This window comes from Nicotiana tabacum, chromosome 23 (assembly GCF_000715075.1).
Source record: "Nicotiana tabacum cultivar K326 chromosome 23, ASM71507v2, whole genome shotgun sequence".
NCBI classification, from domain to species: Eukaryota; Viridiplantae; Streptophyta; class Magnoliopsida; order Solanales; family Solanaceae; genus Nicotiana; species Nicotiana tabacum.
The window spans coordinates 97789073-97806413 of NC_134102.1; the positions used below are offsets into that span (position 1 = coordinate 97789073).

General features: G+C 36.7%; 1 protein-coding gene across 1 annotated transcript; it reads right to left on the reverse strand.

The window, feature by feature from the left end:
• Positions 1 to 2016: 2016 nt before the first annotated feature.
• LOC142177288 (uncharacterized) lies at positions 2017 to 2484 on the reverse strand. The gene has a single exon (XM_075245761.1). It carries the CDS (start codon positions 2482 to 2484, stop codon positions 2017 to 2019), a length of 468 nt encoding a protein of 155 aa, XP_075101862.1.
• Between the last annotated feature and the right edge of the window lie 14857 nt (positions 2485 to 17341).

The window sequence follows — 17341 nt, forward strand, 5'->3', positions numbered from 1 at the left end:
ATGAACTTCGATAAACAATTTAATCTGGTAGAGAAACTTCTGAAGAGTTGTGTGTCTGGGGGCTTTTTAAATACCATCAATTTTAGGGGCATTCGGCTAAGACCAGCCCCTTGTGGGACCCTTTTATATTTGGTAAATAAATTTTTTTATTACCGGGGAAAGATATTCTTATACAAGTCGAAACAAAAAACCCTATAGCATGATCAGGAGATTCAAGTTGTAGTAAACTACCCAAAAAAAATAAAACTACTGATATCTAGCTATGCTTTAACTTGTATCTCCTATTACAATAGTCACATATATCAATTCATTGTTCCCAGTTTGCTTGCAATCTTCGCCTTGCTTGCACCTCGCGCATGTATATCTTGGACAATTGATCTTGTCAGACATTCAACATCTCCCTTCTTGATCTGAAAAACTCTAAGATTCCTCTCTTACGAAATGGCATAACCACATGCACCTATGGTCAGTTTTTATATATCAACACTACTACTTTTACCTCTAGGTCACTCTATTAAGCTTTCCCAGCAAGTCTATTGAATGGGATACAAAAGATTCCTATTATATCATCAGGCATGTAACCAGCATTTGCAAAGTAATCTTTAGCCTTCAAGATTTTCCTCACCATCCAGGATGCTTGAGTTGGATTTATGTCCCATATAAGAATTAATAATTTTTTAAAACTATAACGTATTCTTAATCATCACCCTTTATAAATAAGCTACTATTGAACTAGTCAAGAATCTAGTGACTACAGTTAATGATTCAATCTCACCATATTCGTGGTAGTATATAGAACTCGAATGGCTGAATGGCTGATCAATGTTGTGTTCGTTTGAGTGATAAGGTTAGCTCTGACCCAAAACTTATGTAAAAGTGGTACTACCATCATAAACATAAACATCACTTTAACATTTCTCTATTCTTTTAAAGTCCGAGTTAAGATATATATGTTGAATGAATTCACAATAAATACTAAAAGATTCTTCTATATTTTATTTCTCTTATCCACTATTACGTACTAGGGACGTTCAAATCGAATCGAAAAATCGCACCAACCCAAAAAGTTAAATCAAAGTAATTAAAAAATCTGATTATGTTTGCTTTGATTTCGTTTGGTATTAAATAAAAAAATCTGAACCAAATCGATATATAAATATATAATTCTTCTACATACTTTTAAGACTTTATATAGAATTTTCTTTAAAAAATATCTAAAAATATTTGTGATCCTCTCATGAGATGTAATATTTATAATAAAATTATGAAGTGCATCTATTGTTATTTACTTTAAATAATGATTTGGATCATACTATCTCATCAAGTATAATTAAAATGTGTCAATCTCTTTGTTCTGTCATATTCTTATGTCAAGATCTATTAAACTCTTATATTTTTTCGAATTTGAAAATAATATTTAAAATTAAATAGAACACAATATTATTTAGGTTTCATACTGATTTTGTGTTTAATTGTTAAATTCGGTTAACCTTGAAAGCATATACCAACGAAAAATTATTGTTAGACGACTAAGAAAATAATTATCATATGTTACTATAAAAATTCTCCCATAAGAATATTTTAATAGATTATATATTTGTCAAGATTTTTAATTTTTACTTAATATATATTCACTTATCAAAACTTTATTTATAACTTTAATAAAGTAAGATTGAAATAATACTCATGTAAAAAAAAAAAAAACCGACAAAATTAAATCAATCTAAACCGATATAATTGGTTTGGTTCGACTTTGATAAAAATTGGACAAACCCGGCTTATGTACACATCACGAACCTATTCTATACAAATAAAAAGTAAAAAGTGAAACAACAGATTTATCAATTTTGGACTAGAAGTAATTATTTATAGAAAGATGACATAATTTACAACATAAAAAGGGACAAATGACATGGGATGGAGAGAGAATAATGTAGTGCAATATTTTAATTAAAGAAAAAAAGAACAGAAAGAAAGACAAATAGAATATATATAACAGCAGAACTAGAAAATACATTACAAAGTACTGTCAGTGTCGGGGTACTGTAATTCCCCCATTACTGCGATGTTTTGATATACTGTATCAATATTACATGCCAAAAATTTTCTAACAACTTCGGTTCCTAGGATGACTGCACAAAATATATCATTTGCAAACATCGGAGGAACTACTAGTAAGCTGAATCTTCCCAAAAAGCTTGGCTTTGCTGCCTCTTTTGCTAGTACATCTGCCACCCTATTCTGCTCCCTGTACGTGTGTCTCACCACGACCTTGTCCATCCTTTGCATTAACAACCTGCATTCACAAATCATGGGATCATATGTTAAGTTACCTGTGAGAAGCATTTGGATTATTTCTGGCGAGTCTGTATTGATGTCCAAAGGGATCCATCCATTTTGCTCAGCTAGTTGCAGCCCTTTCAGGAGAGATTTCAGTTCAACCATGCTATTGGTTGTATGTGGTATATTCTCCATACACCCCATAATTCAATTTCCGTTATGGCTCCTGAATACTCTACATATTCCTCTTATGCCCGGGTTATTACAAAGGTTGATAGGTCTAAAGTTTTTTAGATTGTTGGCATTGGGAAATTTTGGGATGAGGCATATGTATGTGCTATTTATTTCCAGCGGAATACAGTGAGAGCTAAATATTTCATGGCAGAAATTAATAATACTAGGGCCAACTATTTTCCAATATTTTTGATAGAATAAGGGGTGAAGTCCGTCTGGACCTGGAGCTTTAAAGGGTTTGAAAGAGAATAAGGCTTTGTTAACCTCACTATCATTGAGGGGTCTGTCAAGTGAAGATATATCTAAAGAGTCAAAACTAATTGGGAGGTTACGATTTTTAGAATGATAGTGGGAAGTAGTAAAAACTTCTTCAAAATAATTTTGTGCATGTAGCAAGATATCATTGTGGTTGTCAATCCAATTCCCTAAATTATCTTTGAAGAAGCTAATATGGTTCCTTCTTCTTCTATTGGAGGCACAATTGTGAAAAAATCTAGTGTTGCGTCACCATCGTTGAGCAATGAGATCCTAGATCTAAGCTTCCAGTAATCTTCCTCTAATATCAAGTAATCATTGTAATCTTTTTGTAAGGATATTTTCAGGTTCTAAAGGAACGTTCTAAATGCATAATAAGGGGAGCATTGAATACCAAATAGTCTAGCCAAAATTTTCCTTTTTTCCTAAAGATGTCTCCAAAAGTATTCTTACTCCAATCTTTAATATTTAGGGCAAATTTATGCATGGACGACTTGAAGTTATTATTAACGCAGGTTGATTGGACTATGTTGATAAAGTCGGGGTGCGTACACCAAATATTCTCTAACCTGAAGGGCTTTTATGGAGGGAAACATGTGAAGGAATTAAGTTTAAGGAGTAGAGGATTGTGGTCCGAGTAGGTTTTAGGCAGGTGGGTTACTGAGGAGCTCGGGAAGAGGTTTAACCATTCTTCATTAGCTAGGAATATATCCAATCTTTCCATAATTAAACCTTTGCGTCTTTTCCTATGGTTAGAAGATGTATACTTATAGCCCTTGTAGCCTAAATCGACTAGCCTACATTTATTAATATTGTTCCAAATCCTAGAGGTTCTAGAGTGACTAACCTTCCTACCTCCACATTTCTCGGATGACATGGTTATATAATTTAAATCACCTCCTACTAACCATGCTCCATCAATGGTGTTAGAAATATTTTCTAAGTAATGCCACATGATTTCTCTATCATAAATATTAGTGCTAGCGTAGACATTGCTAATTAGCCAAGAAAAGCGGAAAGGGAGTACCTCTATCATTGCATGAATTTCTTGGCTCCTCCTAGTAAAGTTATTAACAGTGACTACTTTGTGATTGTAGAGAATGACCAAACCTCCAGCTTGACCTTCAGCAGGCACCTCGATCATCTTTGTGAAATTGAAGTCATTTAGTAGGGTTGCATGGGAGCCGATTCTAGTCTCTAGTAATGCTATAAAGCAAGGCTTGTGGGTGTCAATGATTTCCCTAAACTTTCGACGGAAATCATCATTGTTTACTCCACGAACGTTCCAAAAGATGATGTTGGTGGCTCTATTCATCCTTAATGGTTCTTAGTGGTTCGAGGTCATCTCCTCCCCCATAGTGGAATTGGGGTTGGTCCTTATGTAAGGGACTAAGATCACTGCATGGGAACCCACTGTTGGATCCCTTGGTGGCCTTATGTCAATGGAGAATTTGTACGTTGAGGGAAGACAGTTGAATATGAACTTCTTGCTCAATATCTCCTTGAAGAGTAGTACCTTTACCTTGTTTAGGTTTGAAAATTTCACACTCGATTCCATGTTTAGAGGCTCCATCTCTTCCTCCTCCTCTATTGGATTTCCTTCTTGTCCTTGATCGTTGGGAGGGGGGTTGGCTTCCATTTGATTTGTGATATTGGCTTGCGAGTTGGGGTGAGTTTGATTTGCTTGGGTGTCCCATGGTATGAGTACGGGGCTGATTTGGGATATCTCCTCTGGTAGGAAGAATGGAAGGGCCAAAGGGAGGGTCATTGGAATTTGTGGGTTTGCACGGGGAGGTAGGTTCCAGTGATTTTGCATGACTTGGATTAGATTGTGATTCATGGTTGGTGCCAGGGATTGTAGCGCATTGTTGATCCATGTTTGGTTCATGTAGTTGTTCGTAGCTAATCTCACTCCTTCCGATATTATTTGTGCAAGATATGGAGTATTCTGGATTACTAGAACAATATCCTGGCCATTAATCTCCATGTTGAATGAGATCGCAATGCCCATTAGCCCTGCTTCCATCCAAGATAGGGGCTGGTAGTTTGGGGGGTAGAGGTGGAGATGTGTAGTAAATCGTTGGGTTTGGCAGTTGAGAATGGAAGGGAGGAAGGTTGTTCATAGTTGTTCTAGGTTCCTGGCGAAGAACTTAGATTAGTATGTTTCTTATTCTCATTGAATAAGGTAATCTCGGCATATTGGGGCTCTTTGGGACTTATAGATTTAGATATTCTATCAGTGTGCTTGATGGTGGGAAAGGCAGTAGGCAACTTTATAGGAGTAGGTTCTAATTGCATGGGAGGGGAGTGGGGAAGCGTAAGGGTTTCAGCATGATCTAATGAAGATCTTGTAGTTGCCACGTGTTCTAAGGTTATGTCCATTTGTTTTGTTTCTAGTGTCTCATTGGACAAATATTGGAGGAATGTGTTAGGGTTGAGAGGAGTCTTACCCAAAGAGGGTGGTTGAACACCAGTAGGGTAGGTGATTTCGTGATGTTTTGATTGGGTTAATAGGCATGTTGTATTGGCATGCTATTTTTCATTAAGAATCTTAACATCCAATAGATTGCCACTAAGTTATTTTTTATCTAATGATTGTATCATATAAGGGCTTGAATTAGTAGTGTTTGCCACGTGTAGGCAGTAGGTATTAGGAGTGTTAAACTTAGCTTCCATGCATTGGTCAGATATCTCCTCAATAGTCATTGGTTTAAAGTCATTAGTTGATACTGTGGGCGGGTTTTCTAGGGAGGAGAATTTGTTATTAGTATACAAAGGATTACCAGTGTTATTAGGGGCGTGATTATGATTAAAACCTTTAATTTTGAAGGACTTATCCTTTGGATCTTTTTCAGCGAATTTTAATTTATGAGTTTGGAGAAACTTACCTGTATCTGCATTGAAGATTTTGACATTAATACATGGGGTTGCTGAGTCGTTAAATGCAACTAGTTGTGATCGTGTGCCCCTATTTTTAGCCTTGTTGAAGGAAACTGTTTGCCATTCTTCACCACTTGGCTGCTATTGCATTACCTGGAAATTCTGTTGTTCGTGGACGTTTGGACTTTTTAATGACATAGAGTAGGGACAGTGGAGATTAATGTGTCCAAGTCTTCCACATTTCTTACATAAGAAGTTTTCTCCCTCGTATTGAATGGACTGCTTATGCGGCCAATAAGAATAAATGGTTTAACTGGCTGGTCCATGGGGATTTCCACACAAAGCCTAGCATAACGACCTCTTAGGGTTGTCGATGTACATGCATCAACTTTTAATAATCTTCCAATTGTGTTCCCAATTTTTTGAAGGACCACACCATCATAGAACTCGGTAGGGAGATGTGGTAAACGAACCTAGATGTCTGTATGGAGAGGCTTAGCTTATATTGCCACTAAGTTTGGCTCCCACTTTTGCACTGAGAGGAAATGCCAATTAATAAACCACGGACCCTGGTGCAAGACTTTGGCTAAATTTTCTTCTTTTGTAAACTTAGCAATGTAATAATCTGCACCTAAGTCAATTAATGTGAAATTTTCTGTAATCTTCCATTGTTCTTGGACTTTCCTCCTTAGGTAGTGGTGCACAATATGCTTTCCCATGAGTTTTATGATGACCGATTATTTCCAAGGATGATAAATGAATTATAGACCTTCAGATGATAGACTAACACTATAGCCTTCATTTATTGTATACGTATCACGCGTGTTACAGTCCATAGGCTTTAGTGATTGTGCTTCTTGGCGAGTAGGCTTAGTGGGAAAAGCTTCAAACTGGATTGCGATATTGTGTAGGTTAGTGTCTGCGAGTAATTTGTCTTTGAAGGAGGGGGTATCCTGAGTAGGAAAACTAGGAATGACCCTTGAATCTCCATTAATGGCGTTATTGGTTGCGATATCTGGTGGCTTTGGAGGAATTTGGGAAGTTGTTTGGTTAGCAGTAGAGGTGGTTTCTCTGCTCATCCCTTAGTGAGAGAAGAGAGAAAAATATGACCACAAAATAATTCTAAGGAGCATAGTTTGTTGTACTAGAATAATTTATTTGTCAAATCCTTAGAATAAGAAGGAATCAGGAAACAATAAATAATTTTCAAAAAATGATCATACACTTGTGTGTGACCCAAAATTTAGATCCGGGTTTAGACAATTAGATTTAATAAAATAGAGTCAATCTTAGCCAATATTAATTTCCAAAAGATATATTGACTAGTTTTATAGTAAGATAATTCGTATATTATCTAAGTAACAATAATTGTTGATACCACTTGCAATACTCAAGGACCTAAAAAGGAAGGGGATAACATTAAATAATAATAAATAATATTTAAGTAAATAAGAACATGTGAGTCACCCGAAAAGGGTGAGATCCGTGGATATTTTTCTGACAATGATGAATGATTGATGAGCCTTTGATATTCAGAATGTTCTTGGATCGTGTGGAAAATTTAGGCAAGAATCTTAAGAAAACGGTATATTTTGTATGTGTGCTATAAAGCAAGATTCTACAGAGAAAGTCAATGTGTTCTCTTACAAGTGAATATCTCATACCTCATAACTATCTCTCTTTCTATTTATAAGGAAACATAAATCTATAAACCTTAATAGTACAGATCCAGAGAATATTCATAGGAATATTCTCTTTAAAGTTGTAACAATCCGACCGGTCTTTTTACTTTTTAGGTCTCTGTTCCCCTAATTAAGACTCTTCGTATGTGCCTTTACTCTTTTATGACTTGCGGGGATGGTTGACTTGGATTGAAAGAGGCCGGGTTGAAATCGAAATACTTGGTTCCTTAGTGATGGCCTAAGACAACTAAGTTTGACTTTAGTCAACATTTTTAGTAAACGACCTCGGAACCGAGATTTAACTGTTCCAATAGGTTTGTATGATAATTTTGGACTTGGGCGTGTGTTCAGATCGGGTTTCGGATTATCCGGGAGTATTTCAACGCTTAATGTTGAAAGTTGGCGCATTGATGGTTTTCAAGTTCTTCAAATTTGATTTGGAGTAGATTTAGGTGTTATCGAGATCCGTTTGGGATTCTGAGCCTAGGAATAGTTCCGTACGATGATTTACAATTTGTACACAAAATTTTGTGTAATCTGGAGTTGATTTGATGTGGTTCGGACGCTTGATTGCGATTTTAGAAGTTCTTGAAGTTCATTATATTTTTATGCATTTTGGCATCCGATTGATGATTCTAGATGTTATTTTGGTGTTTTGATCGCGCGAGTGAGTTCGTATAATATTTTTAGAGTTGTGTGGATGTTTGGTGTGGAGCGTGGGCTCGGGTGAGTAGGGAACATGGTTCGGAGTGTTTGGAAGAACTTCAGTTTTGTTGGTTTTGGTCTGGTGCTTCAGGTCTCGCAAATGTGAGATTTTTTTCGCATTTGCGAGGACGTCTACGCATTTGTGAGGTTGGGGTGGCACTATTGAGTTCGCATTTGTGAAGAAATTGATCGCATTTGCGATGGCATCTGGGCGTAGAATTTTCCGCATTTGTGATCCTTTTGTCGCTTTTGCGAGGTGCCCAGCTTCGCATTTGCGTGCTTTTGTGTCGCATTTGTGACTTAGGAAGAGTTGGTCAGGCTTCCTGTTGCGAAGCCATTGTCACATTTGCGACCATCGCATTTGCGAACCTCATGTCGCAAATGCGACATCTAAGACTGGTATAAGAACTTTTAATTCGAGACTTACCCTATTTTCCACACACTTTCACTTGGTCTTGAGCGATTTTCTGAGCACTTTTGTGGGGGATTCTCATCAACATCACAAAGTAAGTAAACTCTACCTATTTTTAAGTTAACTACGTGAATTATAGGTAGATTAAACATGGAAAATTAGTGAAATTTGTGGGATTTTGTGAAAAACCTAGGGTTTAGGTGAAATTGAGATTTGATCATGGATTTGATTGTGGAAATCGGAATAAATTATATATTTGTGTTCGTGAGGTTATGAGTAATAATTATTTATTAAACTTTTTTGGAATTTGGGCACGTGGGCCCGAAGGTGAATTTTAGGAATCTTCCAATTTGGGTTGGGTAATTACTCTAACAATTAAATTATAGACTTTTGAGTATATATTGATTAATTTATTTAATATTTGGCTAGTTTTGGATTGCGTGGTACCGATTTGAGGCTTTAGTTTGAATTATGGACCAGGAAGAGAACTTGAAAATGAGGTAAGTCTCTTGCCTAACCTTGTAAGAGGGAATTCTTCCCATAGGTGCTATAAATGATTGTATTGCTAATAGTTGTGGGTTCTACGTGTGCACGATGTGACGAGAGTCTGCACGTAGCTAGAAATCATACTTATGTCCGGGTAGTTTTAGGACTCTACCATGTATTACTTGCATTACTTGTACTCAACTTGTTAGTTTGACTCCTTAAATTATATTTTAAGATTGGATAAAGGATTTGTAAAGACTGAGTTTCACTAATTTGAGTTTTTGGCGGGTTACTTGAGTGTTGGTGGAAACTATACCTTCCTTGAGTATTATTCTTATCTAGTAGCCGTTTATCGGAGTTCGTAGAGTATTCTCCCTTCTTGTGGATCGGACGACATTATAATAGATGCATCTATGGTTCGCGCCGGTTGACCCTCGGCAGTGTACACATTATTCTGGATCGGGCCGTACGACCTCGACATAAATCGTGCGTGATATTACTCGGAGTCTGGATATGCTTGATATTTCCTCCATGATTTGACAATTTGTAAATACTTGACGGCTCGTAATTATTGAAATGAGTATGTGATAGTTGGAAACTTTAATCGATATTTAGTTAAAGAATCACTTATTTATTGTTCACTTATTTGTTATTATTGATATACTCCCTGCCTATTTTTAATTTGTGCACTTTATTTATTGACCCTTAGTAAGTGTCGATGTCGACCCCTCGTCACTACTTCTTTGAGGTTAGACTAAATATTTACTGGGTACATGTTGTTTATATACCCACGCTACACTTCTGCACTAATCGTGCAGGATCTGAGGCAAGTACATCTGGCGGCCATTAAGGTGCCTACCCCCTTACCTAGAGGCTTAGTGGTGAGCTTCTCTCTATGCCCGTTCTGTAGCGCCCGGAGTCTCTTCCTGTTGTATTTACCTTTCTGTCTATCTTACTTCAAACAATAGTATAGGAGGTTTTGTATATTCTTCTAGTTTGCTCATACACTCGTGACACCGGATTTTGGGAATATTCTAGTGGACATTTTATAGTTTTAAGTATTAAATTCACCATTAAACTCTTTCGTTATTTTATGCTTTACTTTACTAAAATTACCTATTAATCATTCTCTTATTAATTGAAATCAATTACTTTAAAAATATTAAAAGGAACAATTACATGGATAGTTCACCGTTGGCTTGCCTAGCGGTGACGGGATGTGCCATCACGGCCTATAGTGGGAATTGGGTCGTGACAGAAGTCTTATCTAAAACTAGCCATTATTATTCCTTTTTAAGAGGAGTGCTCGTCCTCGGCTTCGACCTGTGATGACTCCCTGACCAAATCCTTCGTCTCTCGCTAGATCACTTCGACCTTGAATTCGCCTCTTGATGAAGTCATACTGAGGACACGTGGAAGCTCTCAAAGGCTCTCTTAATGTTGATATGGTCTAAACATAACTAAATTAACTTTTGGCCCATACAGTTAGTCCCTCCGCTTGTTGAGGTCGTCCTCGCGGGGGAGCTCAATGAGCGGATAATGTCGTTCATGGTCGAGCTTGTCAAACAGATAACATAGGTCGTACTCGTTGTAGGTCATTGGTGACGTGGCTCTTGATTGGTTCTGCCATTTCGATCTTTGTGCTAATCATGACCAGCCATTTCGATTCTAGTGCCCCAAACCTTATAAATAGGGGAGGACTTGTTGAGTTTAAAGTTTTTTACACTCTCTCTACTTCTCAAGCAAAAATTCTTCTCCTCCTTCATAAGATTTTACCGTCCTTTTATATACATAACATAGGCTTTATAGTTAATTCAATGAATTGTTCTTTAATTGCTAATTAATTAGGTTACTATGTTAATAATTCAAAATTAGTGTTATAATTTATGAAGTAAAATATTTTCTAAATACTTAATTACAATAATTAGTAGTATATTTGATATTTATAATTTTACTATTTTTTATTGGAAATAATTTAGTTTATTTAATTTAATTTTAAAAGGGGTTAAAAGGGTAAATGGCTATAATTGAAACTCTTTAATTAAACATATATGGGCAATCTTTTAAATTAGTTTTAGCCCAATGTGCAAGTCCATGTCCGAAAATACCCAGTCCAACAACCCCCCTATCCCTTTCCTCACTCATTTCCTCTCAAATCCCAGACCAAAATCAGTTCCAAACCTTGCACCAAATCATGCAAGGGCGTGAATCTTGACCCATATTCGTCCTCTTTGCTTCCTTGTTCGTGAATCCCATTGGAACCTTTCCATTTCATCACACGTTTTCAGAATCTTGAGTTCTCTGAACTCGAATACAAACATGAAACTTCAAGTCCTATGGGCGGCTGGTCTTTACTCGATAGATATTCACTCGCCACGGCTGTCGTGCACTCAGGTAAGAGTCTCATTCATTCCTCTCTTAGATTCACTCTGATTTCACTCTGATTTTACCCTCTCTGCTATCATCATCTATCTTCAGTCATCTTTCAATATTGATTTTTGAATTTGGAACCCTAGGGACTATATATTGGGGCCTTGAATTCCCTCTCCTAACACACAACAATATGCACCTACTAACTACACCTAATATCTGAGAATTTAATAGTTGTTCAAGAGAATTAAAGTCCAAGTCTTGGTCAATTTCTGCCTTTTCTTTTCTCTCTGATTCTGAGTGTGTTACTGATTAGGAGCTTTGAGCTATTGGCTTCCTAAAGGCTAATTTGAAGTCTCATTTGGTTTGTATCCCCAAAGGAGGTCAGTAAAACCTCAACCTTGTTTTTCTTTCACTAGTTTAAATTCCTGAATATGAATTACTTTACTATTGTTTTGTTGAATATCTTATTAACAATGTGTTCATGTCTTTTAGCCATTTTATGTGCTTGTTAATGACTGTTAGGTAGATTCTGCAACCATGAAATTATTTAAGTTATTGAATGCTGATGTTGATACGCATATGAATTATGATGATTTGTGTCTACTGTTAACTTTGAAATGACCTAAGACTTCTTAATGTTCTTAATAGCTCGTTTCAAGCCTCTTTAATGCTCTGTTATTTCATTTATGAATTTTATGCCTGTCTTGAATATTACTTACATTTCATGACGATTCATTTAATAACTTAGACTCAAATAGAGTGTGATCCTATAAGTGTTAAGAATCGGACTGATACCATAACATTAAGGCCTTAGCTTATGACTTTTGAACTTGTTTACCTCTTTAATATGCCTATGTGATTCTGTTATTTGCTTGATTAAACTCATGATTGTTTATGCAAATCTGTCCTAAGCTAGTTGGATCTTTGTATCACTTATATGTATGCTCCAGGATTACCTTATGCTTTGCTTAAGCCATGAAGTAAGGATGAGACGCGTGTGAGTTATGATGATATATTTGTTTAGTTAAAATATTACTGCTAAGTTCCATTATGCCTAAAACCCTATTCCAGAAGTGCTTAACATGTTTCTCCAATGTGATGATACCCTTATCATTTTCTTGAAACTCATTTGGTGACACTGCTAGTAATACTGTCATAATATGACCTTTGCTAAGTATCTTTTGTGTGTCTGCGATCTTGTACTCATTTGTATTATTCAATGCCTCTGTTTGTCCTTCATGACTACGTACATGCCCACACTGTTTTGGAACTTCACTAAGCTCTCTTAAGTAGATTATACTTAACTTGTAAACTTTAAAGAGACTCTTTTGGATGTTGCTGTCATGGATATACAATATGCTCTATTCTTAATGGGATTATTATGAAGTTGAAACTCTTAGGAAGAAATAATTATGTCATTAATTTTAAAGTTGAGAAAAATTGATGGCTTGAGATTCTGCTAAGTACTATTAGGAGCTCTAATTGGATTTATGAACCTGTAACCTTATTATTATCCTTAGAGGTCCTAACTGCAGCTTGCTAATTTGTAATCCTGCTCATATTCCTAGAAGTTCTATTATAGGTTTAGAATTTGTAACCTTGTTAATGTTTTTTGAAACTCTGATATATAGTCTGACATCTCTGGTAATACTTGTAAGGGCCCAACTGTGAATTGCTGCATTGAACCTTTGCCAATACTGTTTGAATGTTCTATTTAGTTATCAACTTATGCCTCTTTTTTAAGGCTACTGATCTGTATTTATCATTGAAGTTGTTTGCCTATATCTTTGTTAATACTTTTTGGGAGTTTCAATTGGAGCTGTTAACAAGACCTAAGTTAAAACCGATCTTTGATTAGTCTAACTAAAGGCTGTTAAGGCATATGTGTTTGTGCTTATAATTGTTGCAGACTTGGACAATATGATCTTTCTATCCTTAAGATATATGATTTCAAGTGTTTGATTCTTTAACAGTAATATAATAATGTTCCTGCCTCTATGTATGTTTGAAGTTAATCACTTTTGAATCTGCTTAGCATGTCACTCATAGTGAATTATCCATTTAGCTTTGAAATATGGTTATAACAATATGGATATGTTGTTTTATAGTCTTATAATGTCCTACTTTAGCCATCATGGGAAGGGTATATACTTCTGTGGTATGGCACCACTGTGGTGTTGGGATTTACAGTGAGAGTGCCTCATTGGAACTTAAACCTGTTGGGAAGTGTGAATGTGAGAGGTTAGGGGTATTTGGGAGTAGAGTTTAGCTCTTGGTTAGGCTACTCTCCCTGACACAAGTACTGCCCTAGGCCTTGAGACCCTTAGAACTTTGAAGTGTCAGGGATCCAACGAGAGACTTGACCTTGAATGGAACTCTACCCTTAGCCTCTAATCTATTGAGATTCATTACACCTTTTAGGTTTTGTGTTTAATGAAAATTAAAGGTTCTTAATGTAGATCGCTTTACCATATATGACTCCACACGCGTATAACTTTCACAACTTAAATTACTACTAGTTATTATAATTTATTCAAGTCATTTACTTATATTTCATGTATGATGTATGTATAGAGTATTATATCTAATGACCTTCTTTTTTTAAAACATGTACAATCACTGGGCCTGCCGAGTTCTTGAAAGAACTCAGGCCCAAATTTTGTACTAGTGCATTTGGGAGTTTGAAGCCCACTATTGTCCGTTCTTTCTATTTGCTGGGACTGCCTCTTTGAGGACCAAAATCAGAGTCCATCCTCTCCCTTTACTCGTCTACTTTTTACTGCTTTCACTACTTTTCAGCTTTACTGCTTCACTGCCCTTGCCACGTTTTATTATTTTATCTCTCAAATGTATACAGTAATTATCATATTAGATTGAATGATTTATTTTACCTCCTGAATCATGTAAACAACTTAGGCAAACCCTAAAAGAACATAGGATTAAAAGAAATATTAGGCTTAATAGTAATTAGTTTTTATTCGTTAATCATATGCTACTCACGCCATTAATCTCTTATGTTTCACTGCCATTTTATGAAGACATTGAAGCAAAAAATATAGCTAGCAAGGATGGCAGTCCCTTTTTTTCAAAAAACCAGAAATGGAACTCCAAAATTGACCTTCTAAAAGAGTGAGCGTTTCTAAAGCAACGTGCTGCTACCAGCGAAAGGTTTTTAAATGTTTTCTTCAAAAAATGAGATTTGAAAGCTAAGGTACCTCTTGGACTCATGTTTCTTACAACAACTTTATTTCATTAGAGTTACACAAATAGCCACATCCTTTAAACACTAAGCATTATATGACTTAGCCCTTTCTCACATGTTTCATAAATAGAAATATCGTGAAACTCTTTCAATTATATATGCCAACGTACCCTTTTAAAACTACACATCCTCTTTGTAAATATCATTTCCTAATACATAGTAGGTTGTGCCCCTTTAGCACTAGTAAAGCAGAACACAAACAACTATTCTTTTAAATTTAGTTTAAGTCCAATGGAGCTACCCCAGGTAGATTTTATGGGTTGCCTAACATATTTCCCTTAGAAGAATAAGAACCCTTACCCACAATCTCACCGGTTAGCAGACCAACAAAGAATATGACTTTAGCAATTAAATAGGTACTCTATTATACCTTTAAATATTAGGTGGCGAGTCTCTCTCATCAATAATAGAGAAATCACAAGTTAAATCTTATTTTGACTAGTGCAAAATAGGGTTCAACAATATGGCGACTATGCTGGGGAACTGATTAGGTTCTGACCTTAACAGACTTAGACTAGACTTGGAACTTAGATTTGTTTGTAAATTGCTTAAACTATATTTAATTTGCAATTACGTGCTTACCTGCTTTATTTGCTCATTATGCCTGCTTATTAGCATGCCTGTTATTATTACACCCTTATCTGTTACCGCTCTATATATACTATCATCACACTTCTTCCTATCGAGACTTGGACGTATGATATCACACACAATGGCACGCGAGGGTTGTCTTTTACACCCCGGAGAACCTTCTTTTCAAAACTCTTTAGTTTCAGAGAATGACTTTGTCATGTCAACTGACATAACTTTTCGCAGTCTTCAGCCAAATTCAAAAGTAGGAAACACTCTACTCTAGTAAACATAGGTCATATTGCATAAACCTTAAGTGGGTTATTGGCATCGACACACAATTAAGAAAGCTACCCTAATGTCAATGGATCATGCACCAATGTCATGACTTTTGTGGAAAGACAAATTAACCTGGCAAGACACCTAAAGATACGAAGCAAAGACTTATCAAACCCTTTCTTTACCCAATTCAGAAATGGAAATCAACCAAAACATCCCCGAGATCAATATGGTGATGGGAGCACAACACAAGCTGAAGCAGTGGTGGAAGAATATCCGCCGAGAGCACAGAGATGAAATCCGGACACACCTAGGGAAACTGACTTCTTTGCTAAACATTTGAGCAGACATGGTACTTACTCGCCTGCTGATAGAATTCTGGGACCCGTCCAAGGTGGTGTTCAATTTTTCTGATTTTCTAATTGTGAGTTACTGCCGATATTGGAAGAAATTACCCATTTCACGGAGCTGCCATTGACATGAAGGAAACCAATATTACCAGTCACCATGCCTAGATACATGTTTCTTGATGCTTTGGGTTTGGAAAATAGTCAGGGTTTGAGAAACATCAAGGATGGATGAGTAAGCCTAGATCAACTATTCGATAGGTTCGGACATCGTGAAAGCTATGAATGGTATTTGCGAGAATTTCAGTGTGATAAATAAATATAGGAGAGTCTCAGGACCATAAATTTCTCCTTGGCATTGTTGGGATTATTGATTTTCCCACAAAGAAGAGGTCGAATCAACATCAACTTGTTACCTGTGGTTCTGGCGACGTTTTGAGGCAACTTCCAAGCTACTCTGATATTGATGGTGTTAGCTGAGATTCTAAGGGCTTTGTCAGAATGTGCATGAGGGTATGATTTCTTTAAGGTCTATAACCTGCTACTTCAGATCTGGGACAGAGCATTTCTTCCAGCGAGAGGCCACAATTAACTATTTTGTGGGCATCAGCAACATGTCTGTAGCCAAAACTAGAGAATGAGACATTGGTCTCCCCACATGGACAAGAAGAGTGGAGAGAAATGCTGACCAACCTAAGTAAAGAATGGTTCAATTGGAAGCTGTCATGGCTAGGTGGAAGGGCAATCCTAAGAACTCCTCAGAAATACTTCATTGAGTTGATATAACTTGAGGGCATCCAATCATACTCACCCCTACGGGTTCTCAGATAATTTGGGTTGATCCAAGATATTCCTCTATGTACGAGGATAGCGTTATACGAGGATACATATAATGGACAGATGCCAATACCGAGGATAAGAAGGCTCCAAGAAGAGTGAAATGATCTGGTCACAATGCCAATGGGTCAAAACTCGTAGTGCACTCCGAAGTATTATGTCTGGATCAACGAGGAAAACGAGCTAGCCCGACCAAGTAGAGAGGGAATAGCTTGACTGGAGGACGCAATGGCTGCATTGCAAATTTACCATGAGATCCTGCCATATTACCTTGTGACTACTTCCATGCACCGTCAAGTGGTCCCGGGGCCCATTGATCACATGTTTCCACCTACTGATGATGATGACCGAGTAGTGGAGTGCATCGAGATAGAATCTAAGATAAAGCCGGAAGAAGATCTGGAGGAAGATCCATAGGAAGAATCTGAGTTCAATGATGATGGAGAGGAGTTTGAAGAAGATCCAGAGGAAGAGCCATAAGAGGAAGAGGAGATATGGAGTGATTCCCGGGATGGTTACTAGAAGTTGGTCGATTTCCCCTACTTTCCCACTTTGTATCTTTATCCCTAGTTTTCTTATTTTCCCCTAAGGGCAAGTTGTTCAAGCCTATGCAATTCTGTGAATGCCGGAAACAATGATGTAACCTCTGTTCCCACTTATCTCAAACCAAACACTATCAATGAAAACAAAATTTGCTTCGGGTCTGAATGTGTCAAAACCGATTGTTTGTCAAATATTC